Here is a 23,801-nt window from a genome sequence, read left to right as displayed (position 1 = left end):
GTGGGAAGGACCCAGCTTCCGCGCCTCCTCTGAGGGCCCTTCTGGCACTTGCGTGTGTTCATCAGCCCGGAAGTTCTCCGAACCCTTGCAGTGAAGGCTTTTTATGGAGGTTTGATTGATTAAGTCATTGGCCATTTATGACCGGCTCAACCTGCAGCCCCTCGTCCCCTGCCAGAGGGTGCTGGTGAAAGTTCCAGTCCTCTGGCAACCAGCCCGCTCACTCAGGGGCTTACGAAAAGTTGCCTTATTAGCCTAAACCCAGGGGTGCTTGAAAAGAACCTGTTATGCTCTTATCACTTAGGTAACTCCCAGGTGTTTTCAGAGCTCTGTCAGGAACGCAAAGCCAAATGTATATTTCTTGTTAAAAATCTCAAGGGGCAAGAGACTTCATAAATTGTGGCAACAGTTGTGTGGCCACTCATAGAAGCTGCTGTTTTTGTAGGTTCAAAAGTGGCCCCAAATCAATGCTTTTGTGAGATTGGCCTAAATATAATGCCCTTTTCAGTCTTTGTTAATAAAAACGAAAGTGCTGACTGCTAGGTTCCTGTGAAAAACAAATAGAGCTTCCGTGTGTGTGTTAGAGATAACCTTAATTATAATTTTGGAGTGAAAGCTTTGATTCAAAATAAAATTTTAATAGTAGTCAGGGTGAGTATCAAATCCTTAACTCGTAACTGGAAGCATTACAAACAAGGGAGTGTTAAAGAATAGAAAATACGGGGGATTTTGAATATTTTCAATTCTGAGAATTATCTAAAAGTTTGTGTATCATTGAGACAAACTTTACATGAAGCTCTTGTGGGTGCTATTTTAGGACTTAAGTCTGAATCTTTTGCCATTCTGGGTCTAGTTGGTTCTTTATGAAGTGAGGTATTCTGACAGTTTAGGATTGAAAGGTTCATCATTCTAACAGTGTCCTTGGAATAGCAGTGTTGGCAGAGGATGAACATAATTCAGGTGCTAAAAGAGAATACCGAAAAAAAAAAAAAAGAACACCGAAAATGAGAGCAAGGTGCAAGAACAAAGACCAGCTGAAAAGACTAATTATAGCTCTATTTCTTAGCTCTTTTATTAAAATTCCCAAAACTCTTTTATAGATTTATTCTCCACCAGCCTCCCCCACCCCTGCTTTTTCAGTGTTCACTCAGGCACAGGTTTCTTCTGTGTCTACACTCCCCCTTGGGTGCTCGCCAGAGGCTGTTGGCTCTCAGATTTCTGTCCCCAGCCCTGGCCTTGCCCCTGAGTCCCAGACACATGATTCAGCTGCTTGCGGTTGGGCAGGAGCAGAGACCGTGCAGTCAAAACGCCCACGTTCAGGTTCCACCCCCTGTCACCTACGACCTCTGTGACCGGGACCAAGTTATTTCACTTCTGTCTACTTCCTTTTCCTCAGCGCTAAGTGTGCTGTTGCCTGTAACACGCGGAGATGGTGGCCAGCGTGTCACTGTTGTTTTCCTTTCTGAAATCTTCTTCCAGGAGATGTTCACAGACATTCCAGATTTCATACGGAACAGAGTTTTGATTTTCTCCTCCCCAGCTACTCTTCCTCTTTGTCGTGTCAGTAATTAATTGACAGTCGCATCCACCAAGCTGCCTGGGCCAAAAACTCTCCCACATCCAGTGCCCGTCCAGCCTGCCTTCAAAGTGTGTTTCAGACTTGTCCGTTTCTCTACGTCTTTACTGCCAACCTCCCTTACTCTAATCTGCATCACAGTGTGGTCAGATCTCAGGAGGATTACTGGAGTATTCCCGCTGGGCTCCTGCTCCCTCTCTTTATGATCCATACTCCACAGCGGACCCTCAGTGTCATTTTCATTGCATTATGACCCTGCCTTTTGAAAACCCTTGATACAAGGCACATTTTTTACCAGGGCCTGCAAGATCACCCCGACCACCTCCCTTACTGTTTGCTTCCTGCTCTAAACTTCATTGACACCAGCCTTCTTTCAGCTCTTTGGACATGCTAAGCTCATTCACCTTCTAGTGTTTTTCGCCATTCCCTGTGCATGAAGCTATTTACAGACAGCTGTTTCTTCGTATCATCTAGATGTTAGCTCAGACACGCCTCTCCTAGGGGAGACCATTGGGACTACCCAGTCGGAAGTAGCCATACCCCATGTTACTTTGTATGTCATTGGTGTTTTTTCTCATATCTTCTTTTTTTTGTCATAATTATTTCTTATCTATCCCTCCCCCAAATATATAATCTCCATAAGAGCAGGGACTTTCTTAGTCTAAATCGTTCACTCTATCTAAACGAGCTCTTTAATAGTACCTGGCGTATAGTTTAACACATGGTTGTTGAGTGACTGTGAAACAGCTTAACAATTTTGGGCGATAAGCAGAACAGGTGGTAGTTTACACATTTTAACATATAAGAGATGAGATTTCCCATCTGTTTTTACTTAACCAGTGTTCACAAAAGTCATGGATGGCAGAAGAAGGACTTGAACTCAAATTGTTATGTTTCAGTTTCCGTGTTGGATAGTTGGGAGCAGGCCCAGACAGTAGAACAAATGGTTTTTAGTTGAACATGCCCAGTATGGCCCTTGGGAATTCTTTTCTATTTCAGATTGCAGTAGGGGACTTGAAAAAAGTTTGAAGAAAAGATTTTGTCGTGGGCCACTTCGGTGTGTGCTGAGGGATCGTTGAATCAGCCTAGAAAGGCCTCCCATGCTGGAGTTTTACCAAAAACCCTGTCCCTTGCTGCAGCGTGTATCCAGTCCGTGATAGGGTCTAGGGGAAGGAAGCACTCGGAGCCTTGGACAGGGTGATAGACTGTGCACTTCTAGTACTGCAGGCCCCTGTACGGAGCACAAGGAGGAAGTGCCACGGCCCCTCGTTCCTGGAGCTTACAGTCTGATGGTAGAGGGGGCCAATTACAGTCTGATGGTAGAGGGAGGCCACACACCAAAGAGTTCCTACAGAAGGCAAGATTTCATAGTTATAACAAAAAAGTTTGCAAGGGAAGTATCCAGAAAAAGAGTACCAAAAGTAAAGAAAGAAAACATAAATGGAGAGTTTTTAGTGCTGTTTGAGGAGGGTTATGTTTTGTTTCGTTTAGGCATTTGAGAAGGCTCCTTGATGGTAGTTTTATTTCCACAGGGATGGCAACTAGGAGAAATGAATTTCACGTGGGACGAGAGAATTAATTTCTCTGTGTCTAAAGCATTGGAACAGAGCAGGCTACAAGGAAGAGTATGTGTTCTAGGGCTTAAGGGTTTGCAGATCTGTGGGAGATGGGGGCGGAGGACCGACTGTATTTGCTAGAAACAAACATCAATAACTGAAGGAAATCTGTGTTTTGGCCTGTTTTGGCCTATTACATTGTATACAGCATGATTTCTGGCGGGCCTTTGCCTAAGTTGTACTTACCGATTTACAGAGGAAAACTCGGTGTGTGTGTGTGTCCAAGTGTGTGTGTGTGTCCAAGTGTGTGTGTGTGTATGTACACACATGCACAAGCTTTAAAGCTCAGACTGAGGCGGTCGTTCAAATGTTGCCTTTGAGTTTTAGGAATAGATCGTTCTCTTGTATGGTTTTCAACATCAAAAATATAAAAAAATATATGTGGTATAAAATCTGTCTTCTCTTCTTATCCCCTAACTGCTTCATTCTTACGGAACCCGTTTCTAAGTTCGTACTTCCTCTTTCAAAGAATATTCATGCATATACCTGGGGACACACATACACACATATCTACACACAGATACCTCCCCGCTTTCCACAGAATTGAGAATGGTGGTGTGGCATATAGAGAGCACCTTTGAAATCTTTGTTAGAAAAAGAAGAGGTTTTATACTGGGTGTTTTCTACCGTTTGCTAAGGAATATTTTGTTCTGTGAAGAAATGAGCAGTGTGTAATGTTTTGCTTTTTTATGTGTTCTGTGTGTGTGTTTTGTTTGCGCTTTTCTTTTTTTTAGCTCCCTGTGCCGTCCGGAATCTCCAAGACTTGGCTCGCATTTATATCCGACGTACACTTCGAAATTTCATAAATGATGAGATACAGGCCAAGGGGATTCCTCAGAGGGCTCCACCCAAAAGGAAAAGAAAGAGGGTTAAACAGAGAATCAATACTTACGTATTTGTGGGTAATCAGCTTATCCCTCAGCCTCTAGACAGTGAGGAGGATGAGAAAATGGAGGAGAATAACAAAGAAGAGGACGAGAAAGACCACGGCGATGCCATGAAGCCAGAGGAACCACCTCAGAATTTACTGAGAGAAAAAATCATGAAACTCCCTCTCCCTGAATCTTTAAAGGCTTACTTGACATATTTTAGAGAAAAATAACTTAGATCAAGAAGAAAGAATGCCTACTGATAATTCCTTTAGTCTTGAAAATGTAGCATTTGTTAGGAGTTAAAAGAGAGCGAATTCTTTCCACAGAGCGAACTATAGTGGAAAAGGTATAACTTGTTTCTGTCTTAGTAATAAAAATGATGTATTCAGTAATTAAAAAGAATCCCTTTTTATAAAATATATTTTTCTTTAAATCTTGGAAAAAAGGCTGTTTTAACTCAGAGTGACTTCAAGAGTGGAATACAACAATACTCAAGATTTGTATACCGTAAATCCTTTTCTGATTCCTTACAGATTTGTAGTGCTGAGGCTTACATTTCATTTTATAGAAGGTTACGTAATTGTTAAGCATATACTGGTTTTTGAACAGCAGTTCTTTTCCTTTCCTCTATGAAAACCTTCTGAGCGAATTAGGAAATCAAATGCTGTGTAGACCCACTCACCTTACTTCGGTTGCGGTCACTACTGTTGAGTTGCTGTAGTATTCCGGGCAATCTATGAGTGCAATAACAATACAGATGTTGAATAATTTAGCTTTAAAAAAAAGTTTCGTGGAGTTCAGTGGCACTGCTACTTTTGCTTTTGAATCTATTGCCAAAAGACATGGGAAAATATCTGCTTCTCTCCTAGAGATTTTAAGAGCACATCAAGTGAATATTAAATAAAAAGTATATACTTGATACAGTTCTTGATTTGTATGGACCCTTTACATTTTCAGTATTTAAAAGCAATGAGGTTACCCTACTCTCTGGAGTTTTAGAAGATAGTATGTTTGGGATGGGTTTTTCTCTTGTCCACTGTGTAAAGTGTTTGGTTTAAAAAAAAATCCACTGTTCTGTATGACTGTCAATACGACAGACAGGTAGGGAGTGAGCATGAGTAACGGCCCCTTTCTTGGGCTGCTCTCAGAAGCAGGTGCACTTTAGCAAATGGAACTTCTGGTTCATTTGAATCTTTGTCTTTGACAAGGTAGGACTGAGCGAGCCTCAGAAAGAAACTCATCTTTGTAGTGTAGGAGATGTTCACAGGAATTGTATGCAGATGCCTCTTGTTTTGAAAATCCAATTCAGAATCATAGTGTAATCTTTGGGACCTATGTTGTGCTCATTTAACTTTCTCACGGTGTGTGGGTTGTTTGTTGTTGTTGTTGTTGTTGCTTTTGGTGAAGTTCTAATTATCACTTTTTTCTTCATATCACACACTTAAACTATCCGTCATTTGAATATTAATTATAGCTTACCAGCGATACAACAGTAAATGCCATTTTTGATTTGTTCCTTTTCTTCCCACTAGGGCCTGAAAATAGTCATTCCTTGTTAAGAAAGTACACAATGGAACATACTTACTACTTCATGTAACATGGATTATGTATTTTTTAAAAGGAAAAATTTGAGTGTATCTCTTATTACCACCAGCATCCCTGTTCCCCGTAGTTGGTCAACTATGTTTAAGGAAACCCAACTGCTACATAGTAAAAGGATTGTTATTATCTCTTTTCAAAGATTCAACTATTAGTAATACATAGTTGGTTTAAAAAATCTCAGCTCTGGTAATTCTACACATTTAAAAATGAGCATTTGAAATATTCTAAGTATGAATTATCTCAAGTAAATGAGGGTATTTTAGTAATGGGAAAGATAATTTCACGGAAGGTATTTGTTTTATACCAGTGACTCTAGGGCTAGGTGATAGGGGTTGGGGGGTTGGGTGTTATCTCCGCAATTGTTTTCTTTTTTTAGATGATTGCTAAGCTGTTACAGTTAAGAAATGTCCCATCTCATTTCTATCAAGGAAAAAAAATAGTTGATACAATTGTCATCTGTTAGGAACGGTCACTTTATTTTAAATTAAATGTTAGTTTTAGAAGTTTAGTATTGTTCCTGGTGCCCCCCTGTTTTTATCCAGCACCCCCCCCACCCCCCACCCCGGCCGCCCTCTCCGTACTCACTCTGTCGGTTTTGGAGCTCGTGTCCAGATAGTAAACATACATATTCTTAAATGATGATTTTACTATTCAGAAGAGAGTTTTTGTTAAGGATATATTTGAAGATTGACTTGCTCACATGGTCTTTTACTCTGTGGACCTTGGCAAAGTATACAGTAGGTTTTCGTTGCCATTACATATTTTTGTCATTGAAATGTATCTTTTGTGTTTTTAAATGCATCCATTTTACAGTTGTGACTTTATTATTGACTTTAAATAAAGAAGTAGAAATAAATGAAAATTAAAGTGAAAGCCCTTTTATTAATGGGAATATAGTAGAATGATCAAGAATATTTTGGGTTTGTGTTTATTTTTTAATGAATTCATGGTTACTTGGGTGTGAATAATTACGCTTTATAGGTGGAAAAAGTAGCAAAGAAAGGTAAAATTAAATGAAGATGATGAGGACTATATTCATGGGATTTTAACAGCCAGATAAAACACTGGAAATAATCTAGTCTTTTCTTTTGTAGAGAGGAGGGCTAGGGAGATAGCACGAGTCTCCGAAGTCAGACAGCTAGATGGAGAGGACTTTAAATAGCATCCAGCACCTGATAAACCTCAAGACATAACGACCAAGAAGACAGTTTAAGTCTACACTTCTTACTAGTTGATACATTTGGTTCTAGTCCTGATAAACAAAAATGCCATTAAAACAGCATGCGTCACGGTTAAAACACCAAAAATGTTAAGTATTGGTTTCTAGCTGTTTGAGAGGACAAAAGCGAAGCAAAGCCTGTTCAATCATGGGAAGACTCGGAACGTTATTTTAAATAAGCAGTTGCATATAATTCAGTTTTGTTCTCTAGTAGCCTGGCATTTTCTTCCTAATTTAGGAAATCTCTATACCAATGGATATATGCTTGAATTATTGTATACGGTTCACTGTCTGTATTTGAACATCTCATTTCCTTTGGAGTGTTGCCACCTTTGAAGACAGTGTAGGCTTTTTTTTTTTTAAATTTTATAAAGTATTAGGTATATATGAAGGATATTTAGAAGATATATGCAAAACACAAGGAAGAATAATTCAGCGTACATGTAAGTACACGGGTGTACCTACTACTGGGTTTGACTACTGGCATCACCGTGACCTGGGTGCCCTTCGCAGTGTCCTCTTTATTCCCCTGGGGGGTATTCCTTTTGTGTCAGTCACGACCTTGCTCTTTGCTATAGCGTCACCACATATGTTCGTGTCTCTGAACAGTGTATCACTCGGCCTCATGCATACTGAACTTCACAAGTGGAGCTCTACTCTTGTTCTGCAGGTGACTGTCTCAGTCCACACTGCCTTTCTGAGATCGATCCATTTTGTATACAGCTGAGTCAGCACCCACAGACTCAGTCTATTTGCTCATCCTGCTGTCAATGGACATTCGTTGTCACGTCAGCTGCTTTGGTCGGCGGCATTCTTCGGCATGTCTTGTGACCATCCGCGTGCGGGAGCCTTCACAGAGTGCACACCTGGGAGTAGAATTGCTGGACCATAGAGCATGTTTGCATTCGCCTTCACTAGGTGGCGCAACATAGCCGGACAGCGTGTGCCTTCCTGCCATGTTCACATGTTCCAGCTCTTCCATGACCTCACCTGCGTCTGATGGCGATCTGTGCGTGTTTAGTAGTGTGAAGTGTTACAGAGGCTTTGTTACTGGTTATGGAGGTTTCGTACCTTTCTGAGTGTTTCTTCGTTTCCGGTTTCCTTTCTGTAAAGCTTCTATTCAAGTCTTTTGGAAATGGTTTAAAGAAATTGGCTTTCAGGGTTCCTTCTGTCTTCTGGCTGTTAACCCACTGTCAGTTACGTGTATTGCAAATCTCTTCTGTTAGGTCGCGGTTTCTGTTCTCATTCTGTTTGTGGTGTCTTTAGTGAATTAAAATTTTCAATTAAAAAAATGAAGAGTTTTTTTTGTTTTGAGAAAGTTGTGTGCGTGCGCGCACAAGTGGAGGAGGGGCAGACAGAAGAAGAGACAGAATCCTGAGCCCTCCTGCACCATCAGCACAGAGCCCAGAGCCCGATGCCAGGCCTTGAACTCACAAACCGTGAGATCACGACCTGAGCCAAGGTCAAGGATCGGGCACTTAACTGACTGCACCACCCAGGCGCCCCTGTTCCCCATTTTTTTTAAGAGTGGGTACAAGTAGGGGAGGGGCAGACGGTGAGGGAGGAGAATCTTAAGCAGCCGCCATGCCCAGATGGAGCTGGATGTGAGGCTCAATCTCGTGGCCATGAGATCATGACCTGAGTCGAAATCAAGAGTGGACGCTCAACTGACTCAGCCACACCGGCACCCCCACGTTTTCAATTTTAATTGTGCGAGATTCACCTTCACACAGCCTCAGTCCAGGATCATGAAAATACGAGCCTGTATTTTCTCACAAAAGTTCTGTGATTTTTGTCTTTCACATTTAAGTCTGTAGTACACCTGCTACTGATATTTGCATAAAGCGAGAAATAGTAAGTTCTTTTTTTTTTTACATAGTTGATCAACTGTTTCGACACCATTTTTTGACAAGTCCCATTTTCCTCCTCTGATCTGCAGTTTCAGCTCTCGTAAATTAAGCTTTCATATGTTTGTGCTTTGTGTCCAGATTTTCTTTTCTGTTTTATTAGTCAGTTATGGATTCCTGTGCTAAAATTGCACAGTCTTACTCACTACAGATTTACAATAATTCTTGATCTAGTGGGGTAAGTCCTTTCAACTTAAATTTCAGGAATATCTTGGCCAGTCTTGGACCTTTTGACTTTGATAACCATTTTAGAGCCAGCCCCTCAGATTACATGCACACAGTCTTTTGGGATTTCCTTTGGAATCACACTGAATTTATAGATCAATTTATGTGAGAGGTAACATGTTCATGATACGGAGTCCTCCGATCCATAAATATGGTACTTCTTTTATTTACATCTTGTTAAGTGTGTTAGTAAAGGTACACGATTTTGTTTCAAACATCTTCAGATTTTATGTGTACATGTTTTATATTTTTCAATACTGTTGTAATGTTTATTGAAATTATGTTTGCTCTGTATTGGTTTTTGAACATTACTTAAAACACTGTTGTGATTGTTCTAAATTTTCTACATAGATAACCAAATCGTCTTTGTAGAGACAGTTTGTTTTTCCCTTTGGATTTTGTTTTGTTTGGATTTTGTTTTTGTTTGCATATATGCTAGTTGGGGCCTCCTGTAAGTGTTGAATAGAAGCAATGAACAAGAACAGCCTTGTTTCTTATTTTATTGCCCATATAAAGTCATTTAAAATTTTTTTTTAAGTTTATTTTAGAGCATGAATGGGGGAGGGGTAGAGGGAGAGGGAGACACAGAATCCGAAGCAGCTGCAGGCTCCGAGCTGTCAGCACAGAGCCCGACGCGGGGCTGGAACTCACAAGCTTGGAGATCACGACCTGAACCAAAGTCGGACTCTTAACTGACTGAGCTACCCAGGTGCCCCAAAGTCATTTTAAATAAATGGCATGGTGTGCTTAGAATACATATTGTGTTGTTCAGTATAGTGTTCTGTAAATGTCATTTGAGTCAAATTTTTGACTGTATTCAAATCTAATACAGTCTATGTAAACATTTTTTCTGTGCTTTTGTGATTTTCAGCAAAATCTCTCACTTTGATGGTAGAATGTCAGTTCGTTGTAGTTCTCTCCATTTTTGCTTTGTATATTTTGATACGATGACACTACACTTTAGGTTTGCTATGTCCGTTTGGCGATTTGAACCTTTAATGGTATGTGGGAACCCTTTTTATATTTTTATATTCTTCAAAGTCCATTTGGTTTGATACTTATGTAGCATTTAAAATTTTTACTTTCAATGTCTTCTATATCCTTATTTTTGCGATGTTTCTTATTAACATATAGCTGAATCTCTTAAAAAAAATTAGAGTTTGAATTTTACTTAAAGCAACCATCCATTTACTTTCATTTTAAATATTAGTACCGAGTATTTTGTGCTATACACCTTTTTCAATATTTTTGTTCTCTCCTCTTTTTAAAGGATAATTGTTTTCTCTTAGTTTTTGTCCATTCCTGTTTATGTGTGCTCCTTCCCCCCCCCCCACCCCGCTCAATATTTTAAAACACTCACCTAGTTTATCAAAGTCTGAAGTTACCCTATCTTCCTAAGTGAGGCAAGGCACATAGGACACCTCAGCTCTGAAGTCATCACTTCAAAATTAACAGACTAACATATTGTATGTATTATTTCTAAATATGTAAGCCCCGAAAGTATGCCATTAGCTTTACTCCCACATTTGCACTGTTTTGTTTTCTGCTCATTATACCTTCTTTGGTCTTAGGTCATTACAATTTTCTTTTGCTTAAAATACATCTTTAATTTTTTTTTTTTTTTTTTTTTTTTTTAATTTCAGAGGGCGAGCAGGGTAGAGGGACAGAGGGAAACAGAATCTCAAGCAGGCTCCACACTCAGCAGAGCCTGATGATGCAGGGCTCAATTCCACAAACCTGGAATCATGACCTGAGCCAAAATCGAGTCAGACACTCAACTGAGCCAGCTAGGCACCCCCATTTTTTTTTAAGTTTATCTTGAGAATGGGGAGAGGGGCAGACAGAGAAAGACAATCCCAAGCAGACTCTGTGCTGTGAGTGCCCAGCCGGACAAGGGGCTCAAACTCACGAACTGTGAGATCATGACATGAGTCAAAATGAATCGTTGGATACTTAACCAATGGAGCCGCCGAGGCTCCCCCATCTTTTAAAATTTCTTTTAGTGAAAGACTGTAGGTTGCTAATTCTTAGTTGTTGTTGTTTCCTGTTTGGAAAAATTTCGTCTTCTTGAAAAGTATGACCGCACAATTTTAGATTAATGGTATTTCCCATAGAACAGTGGAGTTACGTTTCTACATTCTGGCTTTCACTACAGCCTTTGAGAAGTCGACCAATAGCCATTCTTTTGAAGGTTATCTGTCTTTTATCTTTGTACTTTAAAGATTTTTGTCCTGACATTGAAAATATTCTTGTCTTGGCATTGTTAATTCTCTAGTTTCATAAAATGTGCCTTGGTATGAATTTTTTCATTTATCCTACTGGTATTTGTCTCGTAGCTGTGTGGGTTAGTGTTTTTCTTTCATCAGTTCTGGAACTGGCTATTTTTTTCCTTACAAATATTGATCAACTTTTTGTCTCTCAGCAGTGAATTTAAAATAATTTCTTCAAATTGATCTTCTCACTAATTCTCTCTTTCGTTGCCTTAAATCTGCTGTTAAACCCTTACGTTGGATTTTAATGTCTTAATTTTTCTTTTTCAAACCTGTTTGGTTGTTTTTATAATTTTCTGCTCTTTATTTATAAATTTCTGCTATTTATACATTCATTTCTCTAAACCTACAGGTCCTAATATTATATTCCATATATACTTGAACTCTTATGAGGTGGGCTTCTGTGCATGATGTTTTTTTTCTCTAAATGTTTATTTTTGAGAGAGAAGGAGCGTGCGCACGAGGGTTGGGGAGGGGCAGAGAGAGGGAGACAGAGGATCCAAAGCAGGCTCCACGCTGACAGCAGAGAGCCTGATAGAGGGTTCAAACTCACCAACCATGAGATCATGACCTGAGCTGAAGTCAGACGCTTAACTGAGTGAACCACCCAGGTGTCCCTGTGCACTATGTTTCTAAGGCTTTTATAACTTTCTCTTACATTTTGTGGGTTTTGACTAAGCCAGAAGCACTACTAGGGCATGACCTCTTTTTAAGGTTTTCAGACCACTCAGGTAGGAAATTCATGTAAAAGCTAATTTGGGGATATTATACCTCCAGGGAGATTTGTTTTACTCCCTCCCCCTCTCAAGTGTGAAAGGCAGTTTTCCTTGCATTTTCTGGGTGGATGGGGGAAGGGGGTAAAGTGGATTGTTTCTAGTTCGTCCTTCATGAACTTGGTGAAAATACAGGTTTTCCACCAGACGGTCCACTTAGGAAAGGGCTTTTTCTTCTTCCCGTCTACCCCCAAATCTGTTTATTTTACTTGGTTAAGCAAATACTCTGAAGCTGAACCAACCTGTGTTTACTTACCTTGCCAGCTTCTCATTTTCCCTTCATTTTTGGACTCTTGTATGTGTCTTTCACTTAGCACATCGATGTATTTTTGAAAACGTTCATGGTATTTGACATATCTTAATGGTTTTCTGCAAGGGAGTTGCTCCAAGGCATTCTGGGAAAGAATCTACAGCCTGTACTGGCTGTGTCATGCACGTCGTTCTCTGTGCCTTGCTTGCGGTTCTTTGCCCTGTATTCGTGGGAGGCAATGGGTAGATTGTCTCATTTAATGGCAGCTTGGGTTTCTAAGGAAACCTATAGAAAGTGTATAGTCCATCCTGGAAAAATGCTCTATGAATACAAGCTAATATTGTATTTTGAACTGAAAACGCACACATTTGTATGCCTCGTCCATCCAAGCCCTCCAAGTCACAAACATTGGTGGTAAGAGCATAGTTCTTGTAAGACGTGGGGTTGAAAAGAAATCTGCTTTTTTAGTTTATTGCGATAGACTTAGACAGTAAAATACACATGAACAATGTCAGCATGCTTAAAGTGTACTTTAAAATCCTTCTCGTTCACGGACATTGTTTTCTTCTGATGTTTGTATTTTAAAAATAATGTTAAAACCCCACATATTTAAGTTTGAACATTTTGCCAAAAGAGGGCAGTATTCACCCGCAGTAGAATGTAAAGGGACTGAAAACTTACTGGAAAGGAGGCCAGTGAATTTATTTTTCCTCGTAAGGTTGATAAAGTTTGACCAAACTAGACCTGCAATGACTAGATTTGCCTGCCAGTCTGGTTCTCTGGGATGGTTGCCCCGGTGGGACCATCCCACATTTTCATGTGTTTTTCTATTACTTTGACATTTTTTAAAGTGCTAGTTCAGGGGGAAGAGTTGTTTGAAAACTTTAAGGATAAAACCAAAAACCTTTCCCGAATACCTGCTTAGAGTGACCAAAAAAGCACGTGTGTAAGGCGTGGTCATTGAAGTCTGTCCCGGCCCGTGACTCAGGGCCACTTCCCTCAGGGACCCGTGGCCGTTTAAACCCGAAAAATGAGGCTCCGGCCGGCCGTGGTGCACCCGGACCCGAGGTGGCTCGGCCTTGTACTTTGCGCGTTTGTTTTTCTATCAGCTTGTCCCCTCTGCGCGTTGGTACAGGAGTTCGCGGTTTAAACATACAGCCTTGAACGTTAAATATTCAAGGAGGAAAGCGGAAGTAGCTGCTTTGAATGTCAAGAGTGAGGTGCTTTGGGTTTCCAGGAGTGGAATGCGCAGGAGGCAACGAAACCGATTTCTGGAAGCACAGGAAAATGTGAGCCTAGACCAGCGAATTAGAACCCTGCCTGCCCTTTAGGGTTTGGCGATATTACCGGATAAAAAGGAAAGCCGTTGTGCACTGGTTCAGTACATCGCGAATCCACTTGAGCTGCAGAAGGACAGACAGCTCGGGGCCCGGAGGCCCGGGCTTACGTAACGCGCAGTGGAAGCCACTTTGGAAAAGCTTTACACTTGCGTTCTGCCGCCTGCGGCGCACGCTCGTTTCCCGCAGCGACTCCGGCGGGGACGAGCTTCTCCGCGGCCCTCGGGGGGTGCGGCGCCCCCTAGAGGCGGCGGGCGCCCCCTGCCCTGTAACGTGATCTCCCCGCTCCTGGATTGGCCAGAAGCGGAGTTTTCCCCGGGAGCCGCTCGTAGCTGGGCTCCCAAGCCGGGCTCCCCACGACGGGCCCCGCACGGCAGCCGCCGCCGCCGCCGCTTCGCTTCCGGCAGCGGATGGAACGATGGCGCCCAGACTCCCCTGCTGGACCACTTGCTTCCTCCTGGTCGTGTGGTGCCCGCCCGCGCTCCCCTGCCCTAGCCGGTGCCTTTGCTCGAAGAGCACCGTCCGCTGCATGCACTTGATGCTGGATCACATTCCTCAGGTGCCGCAGCAGACCGCAGTCCTGTAAGTTCACACAGATGCCGGTGCAGCGCCGCTCCGTTGCCCTCTGCCGGAACCGAGCGCTCCTCTTTGAACTGGGGTTCCTGATGCGGTCCCTGCTCCCGGCCGGGAGAGGGTTTTGCCGCTTTTCAGACAACTTAATGATTCTGCTTTGTGGGACTAGAAAATGGGAGCGAGGATGAGCTGAAATAAATGTATTTGCACCGGGTGCAGTTCTCTTTTCCAGCATCTTCCAGAGCTTGCTATTGAGAATTTTCATCTTTGTTTAGGAGTTTTCCTGCGTAGGTTCTCAGGTTATTCCTTTCATCCTCTCCTCCAGAAACTTTCAGACTCCTAATTAGGTCAGCATGTATCTGTCCCATTTGGAAAGAACCGACGTGGCTTCGGAATGTGCTTCCAATTCATTATGTGCGGGCGACCTGGATTTTTTCTGTTCATTGTTGGGCTTTGCGTTGGGCGTCTCAGGTGGGGGACGTTCTCAGTCTCAGGCCCTTGAGGGACTGTTGGTTTTCCAGGGCGGTCCCTCCGAATGGACCAGGAGAGCAGAGTGCTTGGAAGCCTTCCGGAGCCGTGACTAATCAGCATCCGGGAGGCATTCTGGGATGGTAGAATAACCCGCAATATAGGAATCAGGTGGGCCTGGGTTCCAGTTCCGCTTCCTTCTCTTCAATATGGCGATAGTAAGCCTGTGTCGTAGAGTTGACATGTGGGTTAAATTAAATAATACGTGTGAAGTGCAGATCTTTTGTTACTATAATTTTCAAGCCTTACATCACAAGAGAAGGAAAATCGCTGAAAGGACAGATTTGAAGGGTTCTCCCTGGTAAAGTTTTTGTGGATTGTGTCATGTCCGTGGAAGAGGGAACTCCTTTCCCCGTTCCAAGTCCATTCTTGGGCAGAGGGGAAATAGCCTAAGATTCCCGGAATTTCGAGATGTTCGAGATGTGAGATAAGATCAGCACCGTGTGTGTGTGTGTGTGTGTGTGTGTGTGTGTGTGTGTGTGTGTGTGTGTGTTGGCTGTAATCATGAAATGAGGATTTTAGCCTGCTAATGAAAAGTCAAAGCTAGTGGTTGGTGGTTGTGTAGCAAGAGAGAGAGAGATTTGCCACACGTGCTTTTAGGAATTTTGAATGAGCCTTTTGTTCCTTGCTCGCAAATACCAAAATATGTCTTACTCTCAAAACCAGTAAGACAGATTCTTGAGCCTGGGACCCCTGCGTTGTGCAGCCAGTCAGAGCACTGCTCCAGAGGGGCCTTCGTCCTCGTCACCATCCCTGTGTCACTTTGTAGGAACGGTTTCTGACAGGAACAGAATCTTGGCGAGACGGCTTGTCTCATCAAGTGCCATGGACTTAAAGAAAAGGCCACCTAAGTTCCAACCTGGACCTAAGATTTTGCTTCTTTGGTGTTTCAAAGAAGAAATGAGCACTCAGACACTCTCTTCTGGATGTAATGGGCAGGACTGAAAGCACACTGTCCATGTGCTTTTTTAGATGTTTATTTTTGAGAGAGAGCACGAGCAGGGCAGGGGCAGAGAGAGGGGGAGACACAGACTCCGAAGCAGGCCCCAGGCTCTGAGCTGTCAGCCCAGAGCCCGACGCGGGGCTGGAACCCATGAACTGTGAGATCGTGACCCGAGTTGAGGTCAGACGCTTAACAGACCCGGGCGCCCCAACACTGTGCATGTACTTTCGAAGAGCCTTCCACTCCATGTAGAAATAAAGTAGTTCTCAGGTTCCAGACCAGGCCTGCCCGTGAGGCAGATGCCCTGCAGATGAAATGTGTGTTGCCATGGGTGAGTTCTCCACTCCTTGTCTCAGTTTCCTAGTCCATTCAATGGGGACGCTAACGGTGTTCACCCTCTAGGGTCATTCTGAAGATGACATGAGATAATGCGTGTCAAATACTTAGGAAGGTGTCTGGTCCTACTAAGCACCACGGAAGGGTTCACTGTCATTATATTTACAATTAAGGTCAGGAGCTGCAAACCCAAAGGCCTACAGGAAACCGGTTGGTACAGTAAAGGCAAACTACTGTGTGAGTCGTGTGCGGGACAGCTCGGCTTTGGTCTGGGGGGGGGGGGGTATGCGGGGAGGGAGGGGAGGGAGAGGTGGTCAGCGGTCTGGGCCGGCCAGCTCCTGAGCTCGTGGCTGCCCTGTGGGAATGTGGGCCTATTGTTAATGAGCTTGCCATATTTTTAAGAAGATGCGGAAGTCAGAAATGAAAGTCCCTAACTTTTACATCTTAGAGGATAATTAAGTTGTTTGCTTGTTTTTTGTCTTGTTTTGTTTTTTATGAAACACAACAGCATATAGGCCCCACCACACGCGTTTGTGGATTCCTTTTATCCCGGGACCTTTCATCTGCGACCTTTATTAGAAAAATGGCATAAAGGCCAAGAAATGTATGTGACGGGGTGCCTGGGTGGCTCAGTCGGTTAAGCGTCCGACTTCGGCTCAGGTCATGATCTCGCGGTCCGTGAGTTTGAGCCCCGCGTCGGGCTCTGTGCTGACGGCTCAGAGCCTGGAGCCTGTTTCAGATTCTGTGTCTCCCTCTCTCTCTGACCCTCCCCCGTTCATGCTCTGTCTCTCTCTGTCTCAAAAATAAATAAACGTTAAAAAAAAAATTAAAAAAAAAAATGTATGTGATGTTTTCAAAACTTGGTGCTCTACCTCTTTTGGGCCCCAGATCAGGTGACCTGGGATTCCATGGTCACGTGAGCAGTATTATGAAAGTACGCGAGTAACTGCATCAAGCTAAAAATGCTGAAGAAGAAAAACCCAATCAGCCTCTGAAAGCCGAGGCGGAGGGGACCTGGCCAGATTTCCCCCTAGCAGCAGCATCAGGAGTTTTTGTCAAACCACGCCCAGATGTGTGTGGTCATTGTGACAGTGGGAACGGTGCAACAACATGTCGCATGATTCGTAGCCAGAGTGCTTGGTAAATTTCCTGAGCGGCAGTATAATTTTCTTGATTTTGCCTTTACGTGTTGTGAAAATTTTAACCTTAATACAGAAAATATTCTTCTGAACCGTAGATAAGGAAACTTCACTATACTTAATGACTGATTATGGCTAATGAGTGTTTCAAGTATGGAAAAACACAGAACTACTCCCCCCCCCCCCCATTTTAATTTAATTCCATCTATAAAGAGATCATTGGGTGTTCAAAGCAAGTATCAGCAAACAGTCCATTACCATTTATTTATTTATTTATTTATTTATTTATTTATTTATTTATTTAATGTATTTATTTCGAGAGAGAGAGAGTGGGGTAGGAGTAGAGAGAGAGAGAAAGAATCCTAAGCAGGCTCCGCCCTGTCAGCACAGAGCCCCGACACAGAGCTTAACTCATGGACGGTGAGATCACGACCTGAGCCAAGATCCAGAGCTGGATGCTCAACGGCCTGAGCCACCCAGGCGCCCCGGTCCACTACCATTTGGAAACTGTCACTCCTCAAAGTGTATTTTAGCAGAGCAAATCTTTCAGAGTTGGAATTGGAATTAGCAAACAAAAAATCTCTAGTAATGAACTTCGGAGTGCCTGTTCAATAGCCAGAAGCCCTGCTTAGCTTTCGTTGATTTTACTTTGGCCCCGGGTCATGAGGTTGTACCTCCGGAATCTCAGTCGCTGGTTCAGAAATAAGATGTTCTTAGAATTTCCGGGAGTGAAAGAGTGAGCATCAGTGGAACTCAGGGACTGTGATTAAACGGACTCTAAAAAAACCATCTCAGTTTCACGAGAAAAATGGAAAAAATGAGAATTTCCCCCAAAGTTTTAAATTCACCAGTATGTACAGTGTGAAGTTTTAACTATTTAATTGAGGTATTTCCTTTATGTATGAAGCCGCCTTGCCCTCCAAGGAAGACAAACCTCGGGAGGAAGGCTGGGGGTGGCGAGTGGGAAAATGACACGTTCGGTCGTGAAAGCGTTTATCCAGCTGATAAAAATGTCATCTTGTCCGAGAAGAAAATAGGATTCCTTCAGCTCTTTCCAGTTTCCAATCCAGTTAGATTTTTTTTTTTTTAATTTAACCCTCAGGGGTTACTTTGACCTTTGAAACAGAATTTTTCATAACTTTTTTATAACTGACGTAACTTGTTGGCTTTGAGTTATCACTTGCCGGTGGTGAGCAGGCCTGGGCGCCCTGGATGCTTCCCCCGTTTGGCCCGATTGAAGGGAAGCATGAGGGCCCCGACTGAACTGCATCTAAATTCAAACCTCCCCCCGGTTGCGGACCTGTTGGGGAGAGAAATGGAGCTAAAAGTTGAAACGCATTTCCCATTTCATCGGCCACTTCGTAAGTCAAGGTACGCTATTTCGGCACGTGCCTCCCATCTTGGGGACCTAACGCCGTGCAGCCTCACCACCCTCGTGACTCAGGACAGCTCGGTCCTCAGAGGAGAACGAGAAGAGGCTGTTCTAGAAGGGGCGGTGAGTGTTCGTGGAGCCCACGTGAGGATTTGGGGCGGAGGAACAGTGAGGAGAGGGCAAGGTCAGGGGTGTGGAGGGGGAAAAGCCGCCAGCTGTCGGCCCCACTGTCCAGGGTGGGGCCCGGCCCTGATCCCCGGGAGTCACCCTTCATTCAAGCCAACCTACAGGAGAATTAGTTTAGGGGAGAAACGAGTCCCATGTGGGCGTGTTACTTTGGAGGTCTCCCGTGGGACAAACAGTTGAAGTGCAGCGGGTGGTTATGGGGACCTGACCCGGAGATGCAGATCTGTGACGTTGAGCACTCCCCTAAGCCACCAGGGAAACTGCAGGGCAGAGGAGTGTGACGGGAACGCGCCCCTGAAGGGGGGAGAGTGAGCCGGCCAGGCCACCGCAGGGAAGGCAGACGACGCTTCCCGGAGTGGCGGGACCCAGGGACGGCGGCGCTGAGCTTGCGCGCTGAAGGACAGCCTGACCCTCGGACGGTGCAGATGACTTCTCAAAAGCAGCTTCAGCTGGGGAGCAGAAGCCAGACTGCAAGGATTAAGGAGTGATAGGCCGGCTTTTCCAGATTTCAGAACTTGGCCTCCGTCAAGGAGGTGTTAGCGTCCCCCTCTGAGTGTCGGTATCCTCATCAGCAAAATGGGGACGCATGATTGCCGAGTGATGCCAGGATCCATGTGATCTTGTGGGGGGGTTTCCTACCATGGTCTGTACCTGGGCGATCTGTGCTGATTAAATGAGTGGAGTAGACTAGTGTTTTCTACACTGAGCTCTGCATTTCAGTCCCTCCTGTAGATTCTATGTGAGATGAAGGAAAGCACCGCACAATGGCAGCTTTTAGGGGGGTAGTTACCACACGAGGTGGCAAAGCTGAGGTTCCCGTTCTGGTTGGACAGCTCCTGCATATATGAAAAGCTGAATAGAGAAACCTTGTTGAGTTTTGCTTGGGCATCCTGGCGGGAGTGGCTCAGAAATACAGTAAGCTCGGGAGGCCAGGGGTGCAGCCCTGAGAGTCCCTGGAAGAAGAGCGTGCATTAACTCAGCCAGGAGGAAATGGAATTTCCCAGGAGACGCTTGTAGAATGAGCAAAGGCAGCCTAGGCTACAACTCTGGAAAGCCCCGCAGGCCAGGGGAACAGATGTAAGCGGGAGCCCGGCCCACCAGCTGTGGTTGCAAGGTCTGTGCACTGCACAACTCCACCCCGTGCTGGGCATGCTGCCCCTGGGGAGAAAAGAGAGAGGAGTCCTAGAGGAACACGGCCACCGAAGAAGGAGGAGGCGTCCCAGAGAGGAGTATTGTCGGTATTTCAAGAGGGAGGAGGGTGGTCAAACCCGGCAGAAGTGGAGATAGCAGAGTCCCACGTGTGCCTCCAAGATGTTGGAAGAGAAGAAGGTCGAAGGGATCGCGTTGTTCTCGTTTGTTGTCTAGAGGGCGGGGATGCTTCGTGTGAGTGGTAGGCAAGGGGAATGGGAAGTCGTGCGGGAGGATTAAGGACGGGAGAGAGGGGGGGCTGGTATGTTTTCGTTGGACCTTGCAGCTCCGAGGGGAGGCGAGGGGAGGCGGCCCATCGCACGTCAGTGTGAGAACGTAGCTGAGAGCTTGAGGTCCAGATGGACGAGGCAGGGTGCAGACCCTCTTATCGGAAAGGGAGAAAATCCAGCAGGACAGAGGCCTCAAGCCTCAGAGCCAAGGCATCTGGAGACCATCACGGCTGCGGCAGATGGATGTCCCAGCCCAGGCTCGGAATGAGTCTGATGTTTCTGGCTCCAGAGGGAGAGAGAGAGAGAGAGAAACGTTACAATGATGGTGAGAATTACAGAAATTCAGTTCAGGAGACAGTGGATGTTGAGCAACCGGATGTTTGTGTTAATTTATTGCCTTCAATTTAAAGTGTCGCTTATTCGGTGGAGTGGTCAACTTACTTAAGGTGCTTGTGTTAGCTCAGGCTGCTGTACCAAAATACCATAGACTGGGTGATTGGTTTTTTAGGTTTATGTATGTATTTTGAGAGAAGGAGAGAGAGAGAGATGGAGAGGAGGGGCCCTGGGGAAGAGAGAGAGAGAGAGAAAGAGAGAGAGAATCCCAAGCAGGCTCCGTGCTGTCATAACGGGCCCGATGCCGGGCTCAGTCTCGCGAACCACGAGGTCATAACCTGAGCCAAAATCAAGAGTCGAACACTTAACCAACTGAAGCACCCAGGCGGCCCTAGCCTGGGTGATCGAAATGACATTTATTTCTCACAGTTCTGGAGGCTGAGAGGTCCAGGATGTCTCATGAAAGGCCTCTTCGGGTCCATTGAGATGCTGCCTTCTCGTTGATCCTCACAGGACGGAGAGGGAGACCATCTCTCTCCTGTCTCTTCCTGTAAGGGCGCTGATGCTATCCTGAGGGCTCCCCCCTCGTGACCTAAGTACTCCCCAAAGGCCCCGCCTCCTAACAACAGCACCCTGGGGATTAAGGATTCAACATGTGAAATTGAAGGGGAATCAAGAACTCAGCCCATAGCAGTGACTCGGGTTTAAGTTATCGAACTATTTATCAAAAACAAATAGGTTAGTGACCGAATTGAAACATCATGGTGTGTTCTCTATTTAATCCTTTCCACTGTGAGATACGATAAACGATTTCTTGAGATACGTGGGAGGCATATATGTTTCACAATTCTCCTTCTTGCTGTTGCGTAAAATGAAGCACATCTGCCCAAAATTCGAATCATGGCAACTTTTCCAAGTGCGACACGAGACATTTAAGCATTTTCAACAGTCTGCCTTTCTTTTGGGCGACTGAGTAGCCGCAACAGATGACACGACGTGGTTTTATTGTCTGATTCCACACTATGCAGTGAAAAACAGGGTTATGTTTAAAAATCATCTTGTTTGACTGTTCCAGACTGATCAGTTTGGACTGATCGTTCCGTTCCCAGTGATTCTTATCTGAGTAGGAGAAAAAAAATATGTTTGGATTTTGAAATGGAAAAAAGAAAAATATGAACCTGATTTCAGCTAAACGTATTTAAAAAAATCCGAGGTCTACTAACTTCATTTATTTTAACAAGCAGAACCCAAAGGCCCTCATTTAACCTCAAATACTGCAAAGCGCTAATGGCTGGATATGATAGGATAGATATCTATAATATGGTGGGTAAATGTTTTCCAAGGGTAAGGACACAGATTTTTTTTGGGGGGTGGGGAGTTTTTCTTTTAAGTTTCTATTTTCATGCCAGTATAGTTAACAGACAGTGTAATGTTAGTTTCAGGAGTACGATATAGTGGTCCAACAATTCTGTACGTCCCTCAGTGCTCATGATGATAAGTGTCCTCCTAATCCCCGTCATCTATTTCACCCAGCCCCCCACCCACCTCCCCTCCAGTAACCACCAGTTTCTTCTCTATAGTTACGAATCTGTTTCTTGGTTGGCCTCTCTCTCTTTGTCTCCCCCCTTTGCTCCTTTGTTTGATTTCTTAAACTCCACAAATGAGTGAAATCATATGGTGTTTGTCTTCCTCTGACGAATTTCGCTTAGCATCTATTCTCTAGCTCCATCCACGTCATTGCAAATGGCAAGCTTTCATTCTTTTTATGACCGTGTAATATTCCATTGTAAATATATACTACATCTTCTTTATCCGTTCATCAGTCCATCTACACTTGGGCTGTTTCCATAGTTTGACTGTTGTAGATAATGCTGCAGTAAACATAGGGGTGCATGTATCCCTTCGAATTAGTCTGTTTGTATTCCTTGGGTAACTATCTAGTAGTGGGATTGCTGGATTGTAGAGTAGTTCTATTTTTAACTTTTTAAAAAAAGTTTATTTCTTTATTTTGAGAGACAGAGCGTGAATGGGGGAGGGGCAGAGAGAGAGAGGGAGAGAGAATTCTAAGCAGGCTCCACGCTGTCAGCACAAAGCCCGATGTGGGGCTTGATTCCACAAACTGTGAGATCACGACCTGAGCCAAAATCAAGAGTCAGATGCTTAACTGACTGAGCTACCCAGGCGCCCCTCTATTTTTAACTTTTCGAGCAACCTCCATGCTCTTTTCCAGAGGCCGCACCCCTTTGCATTCCCACCAATAGTGCGAGAGGTTCCTTTTCTCCGCATCCTCACCAGTACGTTTTGTTTCTTGTGTTGTTGATTTTAGCCACTCTGACAAGTGTGAGGTGGTATCTTAGTGTGGTTTTGATTTGGGTTTCCCTGAGGATCAGTGATGTGGAGCATCTCTTCATGTGTCTGTTGGCCATCTGGATGTCTTCTTTGGAAAAATGTCTATTTGTGCCTTCTGCCCATTTTTTAATTGGATTATTGGTTTTGGGGGATTCATAAGTTCTTTATGTATTTTGGATACTGATCTTTTATTAGATGTGTCATTTGCAAATATCTTCTCCCATTCCATGGTTGCCATTTAGTTTTGTTGATTGTTTCCTTTGCTGTGCAGAAGTTGGTTTTTTTTTTTTTTTTTTTTTTTTTTTTTTGATACAGTTTATTTTTGCTTTTGTTTCGCTTGCCTCAAGGGACATGTCTGAAGGAAGTTGCTATGGCTGATGTCAGAGAGGTTACAGCCTGTGTTCTCCTTTAGGATTTTTATGGTTTCAGGTCTCAGGTTTCACATTTACGACTTAGGTCTTTAATCCATTTTGAAGTAATTATTGTGTTTGGTGTAAGAAAGTGGTCCAGTTTCATTCGTTTGCAGTTTGCTGGCCAGTTTTCCCAGCCCCATTTGTTGAAGAGACTGCCATTGGCTAATCTTTCCTGCTTTGGTGAAGATTAATTGACCATAGAGTTGTGGGTTCATTTCTGGGTCTTCTATTCAGTTCTGTTGATCACTGTGTCTGTTTTTGTGTCAGGACCATACTGCTGTGATCACTACAGCTTTGTAATATAACTCAAGGTCTGAAATTGTGATGTCTCCAGCTTTGCTCTTCTTTTTCAAGGTTGTTCTGGCTATTTGGGGTCTTTTGTACTTCCATACAAATTTTAGGATTGCTTGTTCCAGCTCTGTGAAAAATGCTGGTGGTATTTTGATAGGGATTGCATTAACTGCGTAGATTGCTTTGGGGAGTATAGACATTTTAACACTGTTTGTTCTTCTAATCCATCAGCATGGAATGTTTTTCCATTTTTTTGTGTCATCTTCAGTTTCTTTC

General features: G+C 43.8%; 2 protein-coding genes across 6 annotated transcripts in view; both read left to right on the top strand.

The window, feature by feature from the left end:
* Positions 1 to 6,525, top strand: part of PCMTD1 (protein-L-isoaspartate (D-aspartate) O-methyltransferase domain containing 1) — a 67,840-nt gene extending 61,315 nt beyond the window's left edge. For all 5 annotated transcript variants that reach the window (XM_042923540.1, XM_042923543.1, XM_042923542.1 and 2 more), the window contains exon 6: positions 3,924 to 6,525. In XM_042923540.1, the coding sequence (XP_042779474.1) occupies positions 3,924 to 4,291 (368 nt within the window). In that variant the 3' untranslated portion in view covers positions 4,292 to 6,525. The remainder of the gene's footprint in view (positions 1 to 3,923) is intronic.
* Positions 6,526 to 14,043: 7,518 nt separating this feature from the next.
* The window catches only part of PXDNL (peroxidasin like), a 423,364-nt gene continuing 413,606 nt past the window's right edge, over positions 14,044 to 23,801 (top strand). Inside the window, exon 1 of the mRNA XM_042923424.1 lies at positions 14,044 to 14,226. Coding sequence (XP_042779358.1) covers positions 14,063 to 14,226 — 164 coding nt within the window. The 5' untranslated portion in view covers positions 14,044 to 14,062. The remainder of the gene's footprint in view (positions 14,227 to 23,801) is intronic.

Source organism: Panthera leo, chromosome F2 (assembly GCF_018350215.1).
Source record: "Panthera leo isolate Ple1 chromosome F2, P.leo_Ple1_pat1.1, whole genome shotgun sequence".
Taxonomy (NCBI): domain Eukaryota; kingdom Metazoa; phylum Chordata; class Mammalia; order Carnivora; family Felidae; genus Panthera; species Panthera leo.
The sequence above is the reverse complement of the archived record's forward strand: the minus strand, read 5'-3'. Positions and strand labels throughout refer to the sequence as shown.